We start from the raw sequence: 16,730 nt of genomic DNA, 5'->3' as shown, positions 1-16,730 counted from the left end.
TCCAACCAGTTCTCCAGAAACAAACAGTCATGAGAATTGGTTCTAGCAGTATGCTTTCTTTAGCACAGTGGTTCTCAACCTGGGATGATTTTGCCCCTTGGGGAAAATTCGGCTTTCATTGTCTGGAGACATTTTGGGGTTTTGCAGTCCGGTAGGGGGTGGTTACTCCTGACATCTGGGTGGAGGCCAGGGATGCCACTAAACATCTTTCAGTGTACACAGTAGCCACCCTCACAACAAAGAACTCTGGCCCAAAATATCAGTGGTGCCAAGATTGAGAAGCCCTGTACTCACTCAAGTCTCTACCCTGTCACAAGAGGCTCATAAAGAAAAAGGCACTTCTATTGGCCCTTTGACTCATTTCATCTTCTATTACAAGTGTCCTAGAATTAGCCTTTGTGGCATTGAAGAGTTACTAAAAGTTGTTGTTTTCAGAGGTACTGAATTAATGGTTGGTATTGGCTCAAAGGTCAGCAAAGAGTCTATATAACTTAAATTATAGACTTTTAGAATTTGAGCTCCTGTAATTGCTATTTCTTCATTTCTTTCTAGAAAGAGCTCAGAAAAAGTTTTGCTATGGAGACAGAACCCTGCTCCTATTGGAGGAAGCTACAAAATGCTTTTCCTCCAGGAGGGAGTCTCTTTTAAAAAAAAAAATCCTTAATAATCATGTGCACCAAGTGGCTTTTCATTTTATCTAACAAGTATTTATAATACCAATAGTCATAGGCACAATTTATTGGGCACTTAGCACCGTGTCTGCCCACATACACCACGGTAAAGAGTCATGCATCTTCTCATCTCATTTAATCCCCACAACAACCCTTTGAGGTAGGCATCACAGATGAGGAAAATGAAAAATGGGGCTCAGAGAGGTTAAGTAAATTGTCCAAATTGCACAGCCAGGATTTAAACCTTTCTAAATGTAGTTCCTGTTATACTCTACTGACTCGGTGCCTATTTACAGGGAAATGGGTGTACAAAACTGAGTAGGATATAGTCCTTTCCCTGCCTTTAAGGGACTCTCAGTCTGTGGGTGAGCTAGACTTTTAGACAAGCCCTGGGTGAGTAGCAGCAATGCAGTAAGCATGGTTGCCCAGCCCTAAAGATGGAATGATTATAGTATAGGGCAGGGGAAGGTGCCTGCTCACCTGCTCCATACTGAATACAGAGAGCTGAGCCTAAGGAGTAGAAACTGGTGCGATGGACGTCTGGAGTAAAGGAGCAAGAGTTAGGAGATTTTAATAAAGGGAGACAGGAAAAAGTAGTAGACACACTGAGATATTATGAACATTACTGAAGCGAAAAAAATCACTAAAAACGAGAGATGAAATTAATTCTGTAGCAAATTAGAAAATTATTAAGCAAATTAAAACATATACCAAGTTTGATTTCTCATCTGTAATATGGGGATAATACCAGCCTTACAGGGTTTTTGAGAGAGTTAAATGAGATGGCACACACTAAATTACTGTCAGCATAGTACCTAGCACGTAATAAGGAATGACTGTATTTAACTTAACCATCATTGTTATTATTGGCATAATTTCATCTTTTCGAAAAGTGGTAGGAAAAGAAGATATTTTATCTCCACCATCATGCCAAAGGCTAAGCTATATCCATAATAGTTAGCTTGTAAAACAAAGCAGCTCTGTTCAAATTCATTTGAAATTGTTTTTCTAGTCTTCATTTCCTCTCTCCTGATACGCATTTTCCTAGAAGAGTCATTTAACTGTATCACTACAGCCATTTTAATTACAATCTCTAATTCCCTCTTTGCCAAAAGGTGTATCCACTGCAGATGGCATGGTTATCTCAGAGCCAGCTTCTCTGTCTTATCTGTCCTACCAGTATTGCACAATGGCCTGACTGACCCAGCTCCAAGGGATCGCCCGTACACCCTGCATGAATTAACCCCGTTGATGTTGTCTGCTCCCATTGTAGCTAATGGCACTGACTCAGCCTTCCATGTGCTTGCTGCTAAGCCAGCCCATACTGCTCTAGCACCCGTAGCAATGCCTGTGCGTGAAACCAACCCTTGGGCCTATACCCCTGATGGTGCTAACAAGGGAATTGCAGCCACACGTTCGGGTAAGGTGGCCACAGAAGGTGGTGAGGATTCTGGGATCAGATAAGTGACCCTGGTTTGAAAATCAGCCATTTACCTGAGTGGGAACCAGGGAGGAGTCCTTCTAGGAAAAGTATGTTCCCTGTTGGAAATAAACCATGTTCCAATAAACCTCGTTCCAATAAACCTCACTGGAAATAAACCTTAAAACAGGATGATGAAGGAGAGGAACTAAAGAGGTGAGACTGATAGTTCTTAGGTCTGCAGAACCAACCATAGAGCATTCATACCATGCAAACTCCTGGGTCCTCCCTCGAGAGTATCACTGGATTTGGATCCGTGGACATGCCTGTAGGAAAAGAGGACCCTGCCTCCTACAGTGGCAGGGCTACAAAAAGAGGACCCTGCCTCCTACAGTGGCAGTCGTATTTGCCTTTCTGTACTTTCTAGTTCTTTTAATAATGAACATTTATTAACAAAAAATGTTTCTAAGTAGCAATAAAGGCAGTTCACCAGAAAGACATACATCTGTCTGGAAACCATGCAGGGGCCACAAGGTACAGCACCAAGTCACTGGTTATTTTCTTTTCATTCTGTTAGCGCAGAAGGTGAACCCCTTGGGCCATTTAGAGTAAGTGCAAGCTGGTTTCTGGACCATGGATGAGCCGCAGCAATGGGGGTGCGGGGCGTGGTTTCTGACGCCAGCCGGTCACCTTGGTATGATGAGGTTGAGCATATCTAGACAGCTCCTCAGCGTGGCTGAGATGTGCCACATGGTCTCACGGGTTCTCCCTGTCCTCCCCCTGATCTCAGCTACGACTAGAGTAGGGACGAGAGACATTCCTCCCACCTCCCAAAGCCACAGCATATCCCAGTGGGGGCTCATTCCACGTTAGGATCATTCGAATAACCAAGGCTATCAAGTGAAGAAAGAAGCCACTAAAGACTCTGATTCTTTTTTCTCTCTTCCTCTTGTTTCTAGGGACCGAGTGGGGTCAATCTTCTGGTGCTGTCTCTCCAGGTCTCTTCCAGGCTGGTCACAGACGCACTCCCTCTGAGGCCGACCGCTGGTTGGAAGAGGTGTCCAAGAGTGTCCGGGCTCAGCAGCCCCAGGCCTCACCTGCTCCGCTGCAGCCAGTTCTTCAGCCTCCTCCACCCACTGCCATCTCCCAGCCGGCGCCACCTTTCCAAGGAAATGCATTCCTCCCCTCTCAGCCCGTGCCAGTGGGTGTGGTCCCACCCCTGCAGCCAGCCTTTGTCCCTGCCCAGTCCTATCCTGTGGCTAACGGGATGCCCTATCCAGCCCCTAATGTGCCTGTGGTGGGCATCACTCCCTCCCAGATGGTCGCCAACGTGTTTGGCACTGCAGGCCACCCACAGGCTGTCCAGCCTCATCCATCTCCCGGCCTGGTCAAGCAGCAGACATTCCCTCAGTATGAGACAAGCAGTGCTACTGCCAGTCCCTTCTTTAAGCCTCCTGCTCAGCACCTCAACGGTTCTGCGGCTTTCAATGGCATAGATGATGGCAGGTTGGCCTCGGGAGACAGGCACACCGAGGCTCCTGCATGCAGCTGCCCGGTGGATCCTTTCGAAGCCCAGTGGGCTGCGTTAGAGAGCAAGTCCAAGCAGCGTACCAACCCCTCCCCCACCAACCCCTTCTCCAGCGACTTGCAGAAGACTTTTGAAATTGAACTTTAAGCAGTCCTTATGGCTTATGTATTTTGTCTGGACTTAGGCCAGGGCGGGGGGTGGAGGTCAAAGGAGCAAAGGGTTGTGTTCCCAACCAGTACGCTTTTCACTAATCCCAAAGGTCCCAAGGAGCATGTCCAGGCATAGAGCGCTGAGAAAGGGTGATTGAAAAAGTGGAGAAAACCATTCCTAGAGAAGCGCTGTCCTGCAGTCAGACAAAAGAAGTCAAGGAAATGTTATCCCCTGTCCCCCTCCTCCTCCCTCAGCCCCTTACAAACTTCTGGCAACAGAAAGGCAGAATATCTGAACAGGAGTCTGTATTCAAAGCACATTTACTAGAGTATAAAACACAGCAGGAAGCAAAATGATCTCCCATTGTTTTTCAGGCCATTCACCTGCCTCCTCTCTCAGTGCTGGCCCATCTTACAGCTCAAGGACAGGGTGGCCTGTGCTTGGGCTGGGGATGAGGAGCAGGCCATGCTGCCAGAATTCCCAGGAGGACACCCCAGTAGCTGCCCAGCAGAGCTATATTTTAGGGGTAAAGCTGAGCTTCCATTTTAAGTAAGAATAAATATTATAAATATATATCAAAAAAAGCCAAAATCTTTATTTTTATGCATTTAGAATATTTTAAATAGTTCTCAACATTAAAAAGTTGTATGAGTTGTAAGTAATCTTGCCAAAGGTAAAAAGGCTAGCTGTAAGAAATTGTACATAAGATTGATTTATCATTGATGCCTATTGAAGTAAAAAGAGGAGGGGCTGGAAGTTGCAGGCGGGATCCCTAGCTTACTTGGTATCATTCACTGTAAGTAGCACATTGCAACAACAATCATGCTTATGACCAACAGTCACTAGGTTGTAGTTTTAAATAAAGAGCGAGCAGTATTGTCCTGGTTTTAAACCTCTAATGAAATTCTAATGTCATTATGTTAATGGACTCAATCTAAATATGCTCTGTAGAGAATATTTTCTTCTTTTATATATTGCTACAGTTTCCTTATGTTATTCCTTTAACACTAAGGTGACAGTGACATAATCACATCTGTAGACGGGAACGCAGGTTATTACTGTGTTGGTTTGTCATGTAGGTCTTGGGTTTTGTTTTGTCCTTAAGTTTTGTTCCCACGAGTTTCGTGGGGATGGAGAGTCTGGTTTTATTAGCGCTGTGTGTTCCTGTTCATCCCTCTCCCCGTGGTGAGCAGAACATCCCATTGCCAGCTGCAGCCACTTGACCTCTCGTAACATGAGATCGCATCTCATTTTTACTTTTGAACGTTGGCCTTACAATCAAATGTAAGTTATATATATTTGTACTGATGAGAATTTATAATCTGCTTTAACAAAAATAAATGTTCGTGGTAGAAGCTTTTGGCCATGAAGGGCTGTTCTTTCCCCTTTTCTTTATTAGCCGGTGAGTTGGGTTTTTTTTTTGGCCGTGTTCTCTCTCCACCCACTGCTGCTGCAGCGCTCTAGTCTGATGGCTAGAGAATCTTTTACTGGGACTAGTATGTTCTTAAAATTCATATTTGTATTTATACTTTAGGCTTTGGTTGTTCCAAAGCACATCTCTCCTGTCAGATTCTTGCTGTTCAAAGTGTGGTCTGGAACAGCAGGGTGGACTTCACCTGGCAGGTGGTTAGAGGTACAGACCCTCAGCCCCACCCCAGACCTGGTCGTCAGAATCTGCGTTTGAACAAGATCCACATTCTGAGGAGTCTGGGGTGAGCAGTGACTTTTCAACTTTGGATTCACGTTAGAATCATCTGGGAGCTTTTAAAATCAATCAACGTGCCTGGCCTGTACTCCAGACCAATTAAAGCAAAACCTCAGGGGAGTAAAGCTCCAGGTGCGGTTTTTTTTTTTTAAAAAAGCCCCCAGTATGGAAGAGGGTTGAAAACCACTGGTCTAGATTTTTACTCTCACCTCTAACTTCAACCCACTATTCTGTGCCTACTTCTAAGAAGAGCTAACTTCAAACTTACCTTCTGAGGTGTGTCATCAATTAGCCAAATATTACTTTAACTAGAGAATGGGGGACTGTAAGAAAGTGGCCTCTACTTTCCAACTTCTATAGCAAAACCAGCCATGGGGAATGAAAGGGGATGGAAAGAAAAGCAGACCTCTGCCCCTGGCCCATGTTTTGTGGAATGAGAGGCAGACCACGAAGTATCACTCACCCATGATGCAGCTTGTCTCTTTCCCAGCCAGTGTGTTGGTAATAAAAGTCACCTTCTTCTGTAATGCCTGTCTTTCCTGTGTCCCAGAATCTCCTGTTACTAGGCCCAGCCAGTCCTCTGGAGGGTTTCTAGAAGGTCAGAATGGAAAGGAACTTGGAAGCTCACTGAAACCAGGCCTCTTGTTTTAGCAGCAAGGAAGGAAGAGGCTCTGAGAGATGGAGAATGACTACTTCCAACTCAAACCATTTCTGAATCCACTTCCCTCTTACCACATTGCCCTCCCCTCCATTCGTTCCCTCCCCCCGAGCCCCTGCTGGTGCTGCTTTTAATAATCTGGTTTTTATCTGGCAGCAAATACTTTGCTTCACAGATTCCTGCTTGAGGCAGAGCGGCTCCTCCTCGCTGGCCACTGCGCAGAGCAGGCCCATCAGTCAGCTCCATGCAGGTGGGAGGCAGTCCTCAGGAGGAGGGCGCCACCTCCCGCTGAAAGGAGGGAGCGTTTCTAGTTCTTTCATGCTCAGATACCGACGCATCCCATATCCCTTTACTGAGCCTTATATTACATTCCACTTTGCTGAGAGCTGTCATGAACGTCACGTTGTTAATTGCACACACAGATGGGGTTTGAAGCTGGTTGCTAGACTGCCTGGAAGGGTGAGAGAGACTCGAATAATGGGCCATTGTTTGGACCCCAGGTGAGATCTAGTTCGAGCAAAAAATGCTTCCCTGACACAAAAGGAGTTAGTGTTCCTGTTAGAGATGGGTATAAACTCTGAAATCGTTACACACCTCCCCACCCGGCTTTAAGTGAAGTGAGAACCCTAGTAACATGCTTTAAAACACAGTGAATGGATCTTGTATAACAAATTATAAAGGGAAGTTGTAAAGTAAAGGGTGTCCTTATTCAAATAGGTCCTTGACAACTCCGCAGCCACCTGTGGTTCTGTCAGAGATGCAAACACAGCTGGGACCACAGAGAGGCAGGTGCTGACCGCTGCTGAGGCTGAATAGCTGGGGCAGCTTTGCACAGACCAGTGTCTCCAGAGGATAACTCTCTTTGCCAGCCAGGGAGGGGAGACCGAGAGCCTGTCTTCCCTTCTCCCCAGCTCTGTGAGTGTTTCCGAACTGGGGCTGGAGCTCGCCTTCATCCTTGCTGCCAGATGGGCTGAGCGTGAGGCTGGACCCGGGAACAGCTGGCACAGCAGAAGCTGGAGTAGTACTCGTTGCCGCAGAGCTGGGCCTGCAGGATCAGGTCACAGTTGGCCAGCTCCGGCTGGTCGATGCACTCCCTGCTGGGGTCCCTCGGCTGGGCGGCCCGCGCTGCAAGGTGACCGGGGAGAGAGGTAAGAAAGCTCTGAGTATGCTGAAAACTCTCACCTGCCACTTCATTTCGTTTTCCTAAAAGGAAAGCAGCACTTGACGTACCAGATTCCCCAAAGAGTGCAGTTGCCCTGTAACCCTTTAACTGCAGGAGGGGTCGCGTTCCAGCCTCCTCCCCCCTCACGTCAGCAAGCAGCGGTCCTCCCATGATTCTTTTGCAGCTCCCGCCCAGCGCACAGTGCATCGCAGACCCCAGCGGTGACTGACTGGGCGATTAAACGTCTCTGGAAGTTAACTCCCTACCCTGACTGTTGAGGCCTGAAGAGCTGAACGACAGCAGCCGCGGCCTCTGGATCGGGAAGCGAGGGTAGGATCAGCCCTGAGCACAACTCTGAGTCGGCCAGAGCTGCCTGTCGTCTCACTCACGGCTGGTTTCCGCCAGCCTCAAAAGTTTTGTGCCTTCAATAGCCCCAACTTGTCTCAGTCACTTAGTTCCCCATCCTTCCAATTTTTCCACTTCCCTCAGCAAAGCAGTACCAGGCAAGGGGACAGGAGGACAGGCTGGGACTGTGGTGCTAATGCTATGTTGAAGACAAAGCGCTGGCTGCCTCCCCCTGTGAATTGACTCAGAGCTTCTTTATCTTATAAATCCCCACCTGCTGCTTTGTCCCAGCACTGAAATGGCCTGTCTAGTTAACCTCCCTTTTCTTTCAGAAAGGGGCGCTTATAACTCGGCTTGGGCCTGAGCAGCACCTCCCTAAAGTCAGACCTCATGAGGCTGGGGAAGGCCTACTCCTTCCCCTCGCCCCCTGCTTCCTCCCAAAACACAACGAAGAGACCATACCAACCAGTATAATCAGAGTAAGAACTACCCACATTTACATAAAGAGCAAGCCATTTCTGCTTATTTTTAAAAATTGTAACTTTGGTGTCCACTTTATCTCAGCCCCTGCAGCCCCTGGGCCCATCGTGGCGGGAGAGGCAGGTGCTGGGCAGGGGGAAGCACGCCCGCCCTGAGCCTGCGCCCGGCACCAGCCCGGCTCTCCCACTTCTGGCTGAGGGACTCTGGGAAAGTCATCACCTAAGCTCCCTGTGCCTCCGGTTCCTCATCTGAAATGAGGATAATAACAGCACCTGGGACGCAGTGACCATGGCTAAAATCTTAGCACCTAACTGTGTTTGGCCCAATAGCCTCATTCCCACTCATTTGAAAAAGTAAGTGATTCCCCTATGTCTTAACCCTACAATATTTTCTCACCTCAGACTTTAAGGCAAAAAGCTTGAGGGGTCCTCACAGGAGAAATATGTCCCTTACACCAGAGTGTGACTAGATCAAGCCCCCCCCCATGCCAACACGGCAATTCCAACATGCTGCCAAACTATGAATAGAGCACCGGGAGGCAGCCTCAGGCAGTGAGCTGCTTACAAAACACTTAAATGGGTGAGAGCAGTTATCTGTGACCTAATTAATAAAACAAAGGCGCCCCCCCCCCCAACAAAAGCAACACTCATCCAGCAGGAGGCAGGAGAAAAGGCAAGCGTCCTGTCTAGGAAGCAGGTCACATCATGCCACTTCAGCTTGGTGACCACACGTCATCAGGAGCCCCACCAAACTTCAGCATCAACCAAGTTTCTGATTATGATTTGGCTTCCCATGTAGACATGTCTGTAGCTAATCACAAACATGCCCGTCTGGGTCCTCCTAACAGCTGTGTCTCTCACATAAATCTGTGCCCTGGCTTGTCTCAAGTCTTGTAAATTTGGTTAGTGTGAAGACATGGACAAGAGATCTATTTGCTGGGCACGGTAGAAGTGAAACGTGGCCCCTGCAGTATGGTGCTTTCACCAAGGTAATGCCCCCACACACACATGTACTCAGTCACTGAGTACTGGAGCACCTGGTGATGCTGAGCACTGGGCTGGGCCCTGGAACATGCGTCCCAGTCGCTGTCTCAAGGAGCTCGAAGACTGGAAGCCTACTGTCAGTCCAACTCACCGAACAACATTTCTACCAGACTTCAACCACCAGCGCTGGCCAGGTCCACCCTCAAGCTGGCCGGCATGTAACAGTGGTCATGACCATCCAGGCTGACCAGCACAGGAAGGCCCTCGCAGTGCTCTCCCAGGGCTGTTCCAGGCCCCATGGGAACTAGCTTGCCCTAACTCACGCTACCAATAGCTGGCAGAGTGAGGCAGGATTTGGACTAGAGTCCCTCGGATTGCACAGCCTGCACCCTCCACATTCTGCACCACACAGCCAGCTCTGGAGAACGAGCAGATGCCTGGGTAGGCCTTCCTTACCCGATGGGACCACCTTCACCTCAGTGACGCGGCTGACTGCCTGGCTTCCACGGTAGGCGCTGCACGTGTAGGAGCCCTCGTCCCTGGCCCGCAGGTTGTAGATCAGCAGCGTGCCGTCCGGGGACTGGTGGACACGGTGGCCATCAGCCCGCACCGGCAGCCCGTTCCTGGAGCAGAGAGAGCGCTAGGAGAGCTGTCCAGGGTCTCATCTTCAGGCCCTGGGAGGCCATGCCGGCCCTCCCAGAGCCAGGAGAAGGTAATCCAAGACCATTCCAGAGCCAACAACTCCCCTTCGTGGCCCCTCACCTTAAGGAAGAGATGGGTCTGGGTACCAAAATGATAGAACATCATCAAAGCAAAATGATTCAGAAGTGAGGTGAACTCACACCAACTGATCTCAGTGACTGTAACTTTGCCCCTTGTCCACACAGGAGTCCCACTCTCACTCTTCATCCACAAAGGCCTTTTATGCAGCGGTGAGGCGCCAGGCCCTGCGCTGAATGAAGGACGTGACCGCCCCCTGCCTCCAGGGAGGTGTGGGGAGGTTGACAGCTGGCCAAGGCCTGACCTGAGGGTCAGCTGGGTGATGGGGAGGACAGCGGGGCTCAGGCACTTGAAGGAAGGCCACAGCCCGAGCAAGGACAGTGGGCTGGATCCTGGGTTAACAGAGGGGTTCGAGCTAAGCAGGACTGACCATGGTATTTGCACTTCAAAAGGATCATTGACTGCAGTGCAGGGAGGGGGACAAGTCTGAAAACGGAGACCAGGTGAGTGGCTGCTGCAGAAGTGCACCCAGGTGGGTAACAGCAGTAAAATAAAGGGACTCAGGGGAAGGTCAGAGGGTCAGAGGTGGGGGGGAGAAGAAATCACGGGGAACGGGTTTCTAGCCTGGGTCACTGGGCAATGGTGGTGCCCCCACACTAGGGAAATCCAGGGCAGGGATGAGGGGTGAATGGGGAGGTTATTTTCTACCACTTTGCATTTTGGGTACCTGTGAGATACCAAGAGGTGTCAGATTTGAGGTGTGGACCCAGGCAGTGTCTCAGCACTGATGGTCCTGGAAACTGCATGTCTACTAGGCTGCCCAAGGTGAAGTTAGAGGCACACTGAGGACCAAGGACAGGCCTTGAGGTATACCAGCCTCTCAGGGATGGGACGAGATGAGCTGGCCAGGAAAACAGAAGCAGCAGCCAGAGAAGCAGGAAGGAGACTGCAGGTCGTGTGGGACGAGTGTGTCCAAGGACTCAGGAACAGGGAGCTAGTTGGTGGCCCTGGCCAGCGTGGTGTCCCTGGGGCGGGGGTGGATGTGAGGCCCCAGGCCAAGGGCTAAGCCTCTAGTAGGAAGGTGAGCAGGTGGAAACAACCAATATGAACAACCATGCTGTGAAGGGGACACGCAGTACACGGCCCGGCTCTGCAGGGAAAGACCAGGTCAGAGGAGGGTGTTTTCATGTTTGTTTTGTTTGGAAGAGCGGTATCCTGAGCCTTTACTGCTTGGAAGAGGCAGGCCTGATAGGACAGTCAGAGCCATGGCCTGATCAGGGTGGGTGGGCTGGGACACCCGCTGAGGAGCCCTGGGAGGCCCCACACAGAGGCAGCCGACCCTGCCACCCCATCACCGCTCTTTCCAGCAGGCAGGCCAGTCTCCATCCTGAGCATATCTCTCCAGCATTCACCCTTGAGGCTTGACCAAGGACCTCCTTCCCCTCCTCAGCTTCAAGGCCGCCCCTTCATTGATTCTCCCAGACAGGAGCAGCCTCACCTCTCTGTACACAGACGCCCTAAGGGCAGACCTCTGGAGCCTAGACAGACACTGGGCCATCTCCTGCCTGGGGGATTCTGGGAGGCTCAGATCACCCCAGGACCCCAGAGCCTAGCCTAATCCTGACACGTTGCAAGGAGGAAGGGGACGAAAAAACGTTTGCTGCATAAATAAAAGACCAGCAGGTTTGGGGTAAAAGACCACCAAAGTCCCCAAAGCTGAGTGTTGCCCAGTGGTTCTCAAACCCAGCAGAGATTTTTGTCACCCAGGGGACATTTGGCAACATCTGAAGACATTTTTTAATTGCTATGACTTGGAAGGGGGTGCTACTGGCACCTGGTGGGTAGATGGCCTGGATGCTGCTACACATTCTGTAATGCACCTCAACAACCCAAACATCAGTAGCGCCAAGGGAGGGAAACCCTGGTGTAGCCCAACCAACAGAAAAGAGAGCAGTCCTCTGGGGCCTCACTGTGCAGGGATGAGGGTGCTGCCACCCTCCACGGAACCAGGCCTGGAGGTAGGAGTAGAAGGATGGGGGGGGTGCGGTGGTGACAGCAGCATCCTGCAGAAAGGTGGACCACCTCTATTCGGGCTGTACAACCTCAGGTGTGAGGGTCTGCGAGCCAGGGCCGTCTAGAACAGAGCCTCACCTGGACCATCTGATGTTCACACTTTCTCCTGTGACCACACACAGCAGCCTGGCCGTGTCACCTTCTGGCACCGTCATAGTAGAGGGCAGCCCTGTGATTGTCAGCTCCCCTGCGCCCAAGGAGGAGGCACGGTCAGCCACTACACCAATCCTGCCCCACCTGACCCTTCCACTCGGGACTGACACCTTACCCAGAACCCTGAGCTGGACCCAATGCTCATCTCGGTCCTGCCCGTTGAAAGCAACACAAGTGTAGAAGCCGCCATCTTCCACAGCCACGCGGCTGATGACCAGAGAGCCATCAGGCTGCAGCTGGTGTCTAGGAGCCAAGCACAGTCAGGTGGCACCATCCCCAGATACCCAGCAAGGGGCGGTGGGGGAGGGGGCAAGGTCTTCCCCTCCTTGGTGAGAGGACCCTGCTGGCCGGTGGGGTCTGACCAAGGGCCAGTCAGCCTTAGGCCTGAAGGTCCCCCAGCCGCTGGCACTCTTGTTTACTTAAAGATGCCTGATTTTAAGCCTGGCAATGAACAAATCATTTCGAATTTTCTGATACAAAATAATTCTGGTCTGGGGTTTTTGCTATAAGTGTTAGTAGGCTCAGATCCTGGTTCTGCTGCTTAGGAGCTGTGTGGTGTTGAACTGTGTGTCAAATGGGAATAAAACAGCAACGTGGCTCGTCTGCAGATCGGACAGAGGAGAGCAAGCCTGACCCTCAGCATGGGCTCAATAAATGTTAGCTTTGATGATTACAGCCAGAAGTGTGTCCACCTCCATTTCTTCCCTCAGCCATCACCTCTGCTAGCTTGTCTCCTACCGCTGTCCATTACCCACACTCTGGAAAGGCCCAGACACCCAAACACGGTCTGCCCAAGGAGCCCTACGCCCAGCAGCCCCAGCTCTCGAGAGGACCTGGAGTCTTGCTCAGCACTGGCCAGAGGTGACGCCCGCAGCTCCCTGCCCCAGTGGGCTGCACAGGTGGGTGGGGGCTGGAGGCAGGACAGGAGGGAGGGGAGAGGAGCTGAACCAACCTGGGAGAAGAGAGTGGCTGCCTGTCTCTCTGCCACTCAATGGCTGGGGGTGGGAAGCCCTCAGCGCGACAGGTCAGCCGGATCCTCTGGCCTGGATGGGCGACCACCACCCTAGGCTGGCTCTGGTCCAGACGCAGCCTGCAGAACAAGCAGCCATAAGGGGGTCCTTGTTTTCCTAGTCCTCATGTCACAGGGCCCTGAGCAGGGGCCAGAGAGCCTGGTCACAGCACACACTGGCCTGGGGACCATCCAATTTCCCCTCCTTTCACCCACTGAGACCTCCCCCAACCCTCGCCCTCAGCTGGGGAGGCCGAGGGCAGGACAGCATTGCACACTGTTACCTGGTCGTGGGCCATGGGTGCGAGGAGGAGGTGGCCCCAAGGCCCCCAGCATCCCCACCTCTGCTGGGGTCCCGAGGACTGTAGCCCTGGGCTGGGTCCCTGGTCTGAGGGAAGTGCCTTGCCTCAGCCTCAGATAGCACGGCCACATCACCCCCTGTCATGAGACCAGGAGAAGCAAGGGGTGAGCTGTGGGGAGAAGGGGACACAAGGAAGGCTGGGCCGTGAGGCCAGCAGGGGACATATGGAGAAATGAGGGCCACAAGAGGCAAGACCTCTGCCCCAGCCTAACTGGAGCATGTGGTCCCTGCCATCAGGATGCTTTGGCCCAAGGAAGCACCCTAGCCCTCTAGTGTGGGGGCACACTGGCCCAGGCCCTCCCGGTAAGCCCTCCTACCCTGCGGCCCACAAGAACCCACTGGGGTGGGGCGGGGTGGGGACAGAGACCTGTGATTCGAAGCTGGATCTTCTGAGAGTCGTGGTCTGGCCTGGTGCTGCCACAGCTGTAGGTGCCAGCATCCTCTGCCCGCAGGGGACTGATGACCAGGGAGCCATCAGGCTGCAGCTTGTGCCTAAATGAAGAAAGGAGGGCTTGAGCTCTGGGTTCCTAAGGGCAACAGTGCTCTGAGTTTCTGCTGGAGGGGACCATTGCCACACACTCACCCTCCCATCCCAGGGAGGTCAGAGGCGCTGCGCTGGGGGAGCACACTGCACACACCTGTCAGAGGAGATGGGCTGTCCATCCTTCTGCCACCCGGCATGAGGGTCCAAGGAGGTGTCATCTGGGCAGAAGAGCCGCACCAACTGCCCTAGGGCTGCCTGCACCAGGGAGGGCTCCAAGCCCAATAGGGTAATCCTGGGAAGGTGGGAGGAAGGGTCTGAGTGCCAGGACCAGGGACTACCCCTTCATCAGCGTGTCCCACACTAAGCTTGGTGCCCATCCTGTCACGGGCACCTGCAGGCCAGAGGGCCTTATGGGAGGCCAAGCTCCAGAAGCCCGTGGTCTTGGGAATCCACCCTCCCCAACCCCCTACATGCCCCCAGGCTTTGCTACCTCCGCCTGCTCCTGCAACAGCACAGAGTAGGCACAGACCCCTGGGGATGGAGAGGCTGGGAGAGAAGCAACACCAGATTCAGGTGGGAGACTCAACACATACCTTTAGAACTCAATTTTGTTTTATTAATTTTGTTTTTAATCTTCCCAAATCTCTAATTAATATGATACAGTCACAAGGGTAACAACAAATGGGACCCACACTAAACTTAAGAGATTATATCACCATTTTACAGGTCAAGAAATGGAGGCTTTGAGAAGTTGGATGATTTGCCTAAGGTCATGAAGCCTGTGAGCTTTTCCAACTAGACAGACCCTGGGCTATACCGGCAAGATCTGATGGAGATCCAGGCGTCACCATCCACCGACTGCCTGACCCTGGGCAAGTCTCAGGTCTCTGAAGCCTGAGCTTCCCCATCTGTAGAATGGTGGTAACAAGGCCCTCCAGGCTGGGCTGTTTGGAACATTACAGGTTAGGGATGGAAACGAAGAGCCAGCTGACCTCAGGGTTTTGGCTCCAACAGGCTCAGCCCCTGGCACGGGTCCCTGTCCCTCCCCCCATGGGGAGGAGGGGCCTCACCTGTAGGAGGAGCTGTGGGAGGATGGTGCCGGTCGGCCTGCGTCTCTGCTCAGTCCAGGGGCACTGGGCCCAAGCTCCTGGCCCCGGGGCTGTTCTCCAAAAGCCTGTCTGCGGTCCACTGCCCCTGGCCCAGGCTCTTGGTCGTGCCACCAGAGGCCACCAGAAGGCAAGGGCTTTCTCTGGACCATGGGCCCCGTCCCATGTCGGCTGGCCTCCTGCTGGCCCCTAGGACCACTGCCGTCACCATCTGTGTGTGTGCTCTGGCCAGAGGTCCCAGGCTCAGGTCGGCGGGGCCCGTGTTGGCCCCCCCGACAGCTGTTCACACACTCCTCCTCCGAGGCAAAGTTATTGGCGTTTCCGTGGCAGCCGCCGTACCAGAAGCGGTTACACTGGCCCACGGAGGCGATGAAGTACCAGCGGGCAGCCCAGTCGGTGCAGGAGCCGTGGGCACTGGGCAGCAGGCACCGCACAGGGTATGCTGAGGGGCGGGGAGGGCGCAGGTCATCAGGCCCAGGAACGAAGCTGCAAATGCTGCCCAGCAGAGCCCTGCCGGAGAGCGCCCTCCATCCCCTCGGCCCCAGACTTAGGAGAGAGGCCCTTCCCAGTTTAAAGAGCATGTCTACACCCCCACCTGGCCCCTGACCGGCCTTGGGCTGGGACTCTAGCAGCCTCCAGAATCAGTCCTGTCCACCTGCGCCCCCAGAGCAAGAGCCCTCCAGAAGGTCGGGGCCATGAGCTCCCCGGACGGGCTCCCTCGTGCCCCTCCCCAGCCCCCTAGCGCCCCCACAGAGCAACTTGAGGGCTAAATCTTGCGAGCTTAGCTGACAATAAGGACTCAGCCCTGAGCCCCCAGAGGCCTTTGAAGATGCCCAGCGAGGGGCCTGCCCTTGTTCCCAGGGCCCTTCACCAGCCTCTGAACCTCCTCCAGCCCCCAGCCTGCCTGTAATAACAGCCCCGCCTCTCTGCATTCAGATGTGACCACAGCTGGCTCCTGCTTAAAGCCTATCCAGGTGCCCAGCCTTCTGCAGACTCTGACCACTAGCCTGTCTGGCTTTCAACGTCCCCATGATGCTCCCTGGCAGCTCCTCCTGTGCACCCTGTGCTTTGACCTCAAAGTCCTCCCTCCAGGACTCATCCCAGGCAGGGTGGGGACACTGACCGCCCTGCCTCTGGAGGGGGCTGAGCCCAAGGGCAGCACAGGCCTTCCTTCTCCATAGACTCCTCTCTGACAAGTCTCCCCAGCTCCCATAAGCAGCCAGGCAGCCTAACTACAAACTGTTGGACACGAGAACCATCTGACACCATTCTCTGGCCTGGCACCTAGTAGGTGATCAGTAAGTATTTGTGGAAGAAATGAACAAATAATTGAGCTGGTATTGTCTTTGGCTCTGGGTGGAGTGGGGTGGGGGACACAGTGGAACAAGTGCCAACCCACCAGGAAGGACGAGCAGGGGTACCCACTCACCATAGCTGGGCTGGCCCACACAGCCTTCCCCAAGAGGGCCGGCCGCAGAGGCCACGTTGTCATAGCAACAGCCGAACCGGGAGCCCCGGCATTCACTGGGCTCATTCTGCTGGGCCTGGGGAGCCTGGGGAGGAAGCCCAGGGTTGGGAAGTTGGAAACAGATCTGGCTATAGGTTGCTGAGGGGCAGAATGGCAGGAAGAGAGAGGGACAGAACTGTGAACCCATGGTGCATAACCCCAGTTCTGGGAGGAGATGAGAGGTCAGGAGAACGTCAGATGAACCCCCCAACCCC

At 52.8% G+C, this 16,730-nt stretch overlaps 2 protein-coding genes across 12 annotated transcripts in view; one reads left to right on the top strand and one right to left on the bottom strand.

The window, feature by feature from the left end:
* The window catches only part of NUMB (NUMB endocytic adaptor protein), a 157,378-nt gene extending 152,254 nt beyond the window's left edge, over nt 1-5,124 (top strand). For 8 of the 10 annotated variants that reach the window (XM_064486097.1, XM_031454007.2, XM_031454008.2 and 5 more), the window contains 2 exons: nt 1,945-2,091; nt 3,051-5,124. In XM_064486097.1, the coding sequence (XP_064342167.1) occupies nt 1,945-2,091; nt 3,051-3,766 (863 nt within the window). In that variant the 3' untranslated portion in view covers nt 3,767-5,124. The remainder of the gene's footprint in view (nt 1-1,944; nt 2,092-3,050) is intronic. The other 2 variants (XM_064486098.1, XM_064486096.1) reach the window with 1 other exon arrangement.
* Nucleotides 4,343-16,730, bottom strand: part of PAPLN (papilin, proteoglycan like sulfated glycoprotein) — a 33,217-nt gene continuing 20,829 nt past the window's right edge. For both annotated transcript variants that reach the window (XM_031453993.2, XM_031454000.2), the window contains exons 18-27: nt 16,438-16,561; nt 14,973-15,450; nt 14,057-14,194; nt 13,786-13,910; nt 13,342-13,495; nt 13,001-13,138; nt 12,164-12,291; nt 11,974-12,082; nt 9,559-9,725; nt 4,343-7,257 (exon numbers count right to left, since the gene is read on the bottom strand). In XM_031453993.2, the coding sequence (XP_031309853.2) occupies nt 7,082-7,257; nt 9,559-9,725; nt 11,974-12,082; nt 12,164-12,291; nt 13,001-13,138; nt 13,342-13,495; nt 13,786-13,910; nt 14,057-14,194; nt 14,973-15,450; nt 16,438-16,561 (1,737 nt within the window). In that variant the 3' untranslated portion in view covers nt 4,343-7,081. The remainder of the gene's footprint in view (nt 7,258-9,558; nt 9,726-11,973; nt 12,083-12,163; nt 12,292-13,000; nt 13,139-13,341; nt 13,496-13,785; nt 13,911-14,056; nt 14,195-14,972; nt 15,451-16,437; nt 16,562-16,730) is intronic.

Source organism: Camelus dromedarius, chromosome 5 (genome assembly GCF_036321535.1).
Source record: "Camelus dromedarius isolate mCamDro1 chromosome 5, mCamDro1.pat, whole genome shotgun sequence".
In the NCBI taxonomy this organism is placed as follows: Eukaryota; Metazoa; Chordata; class Mammalia; order Artiodactyla; family Camelidae; genus Camelus; species Camelus dromedarius.
The sequence above is the reverse complement of the archived record's forward strand: the minus strand, read 5'-3'. Positions and strand labels throughout refer to the sequence as shown.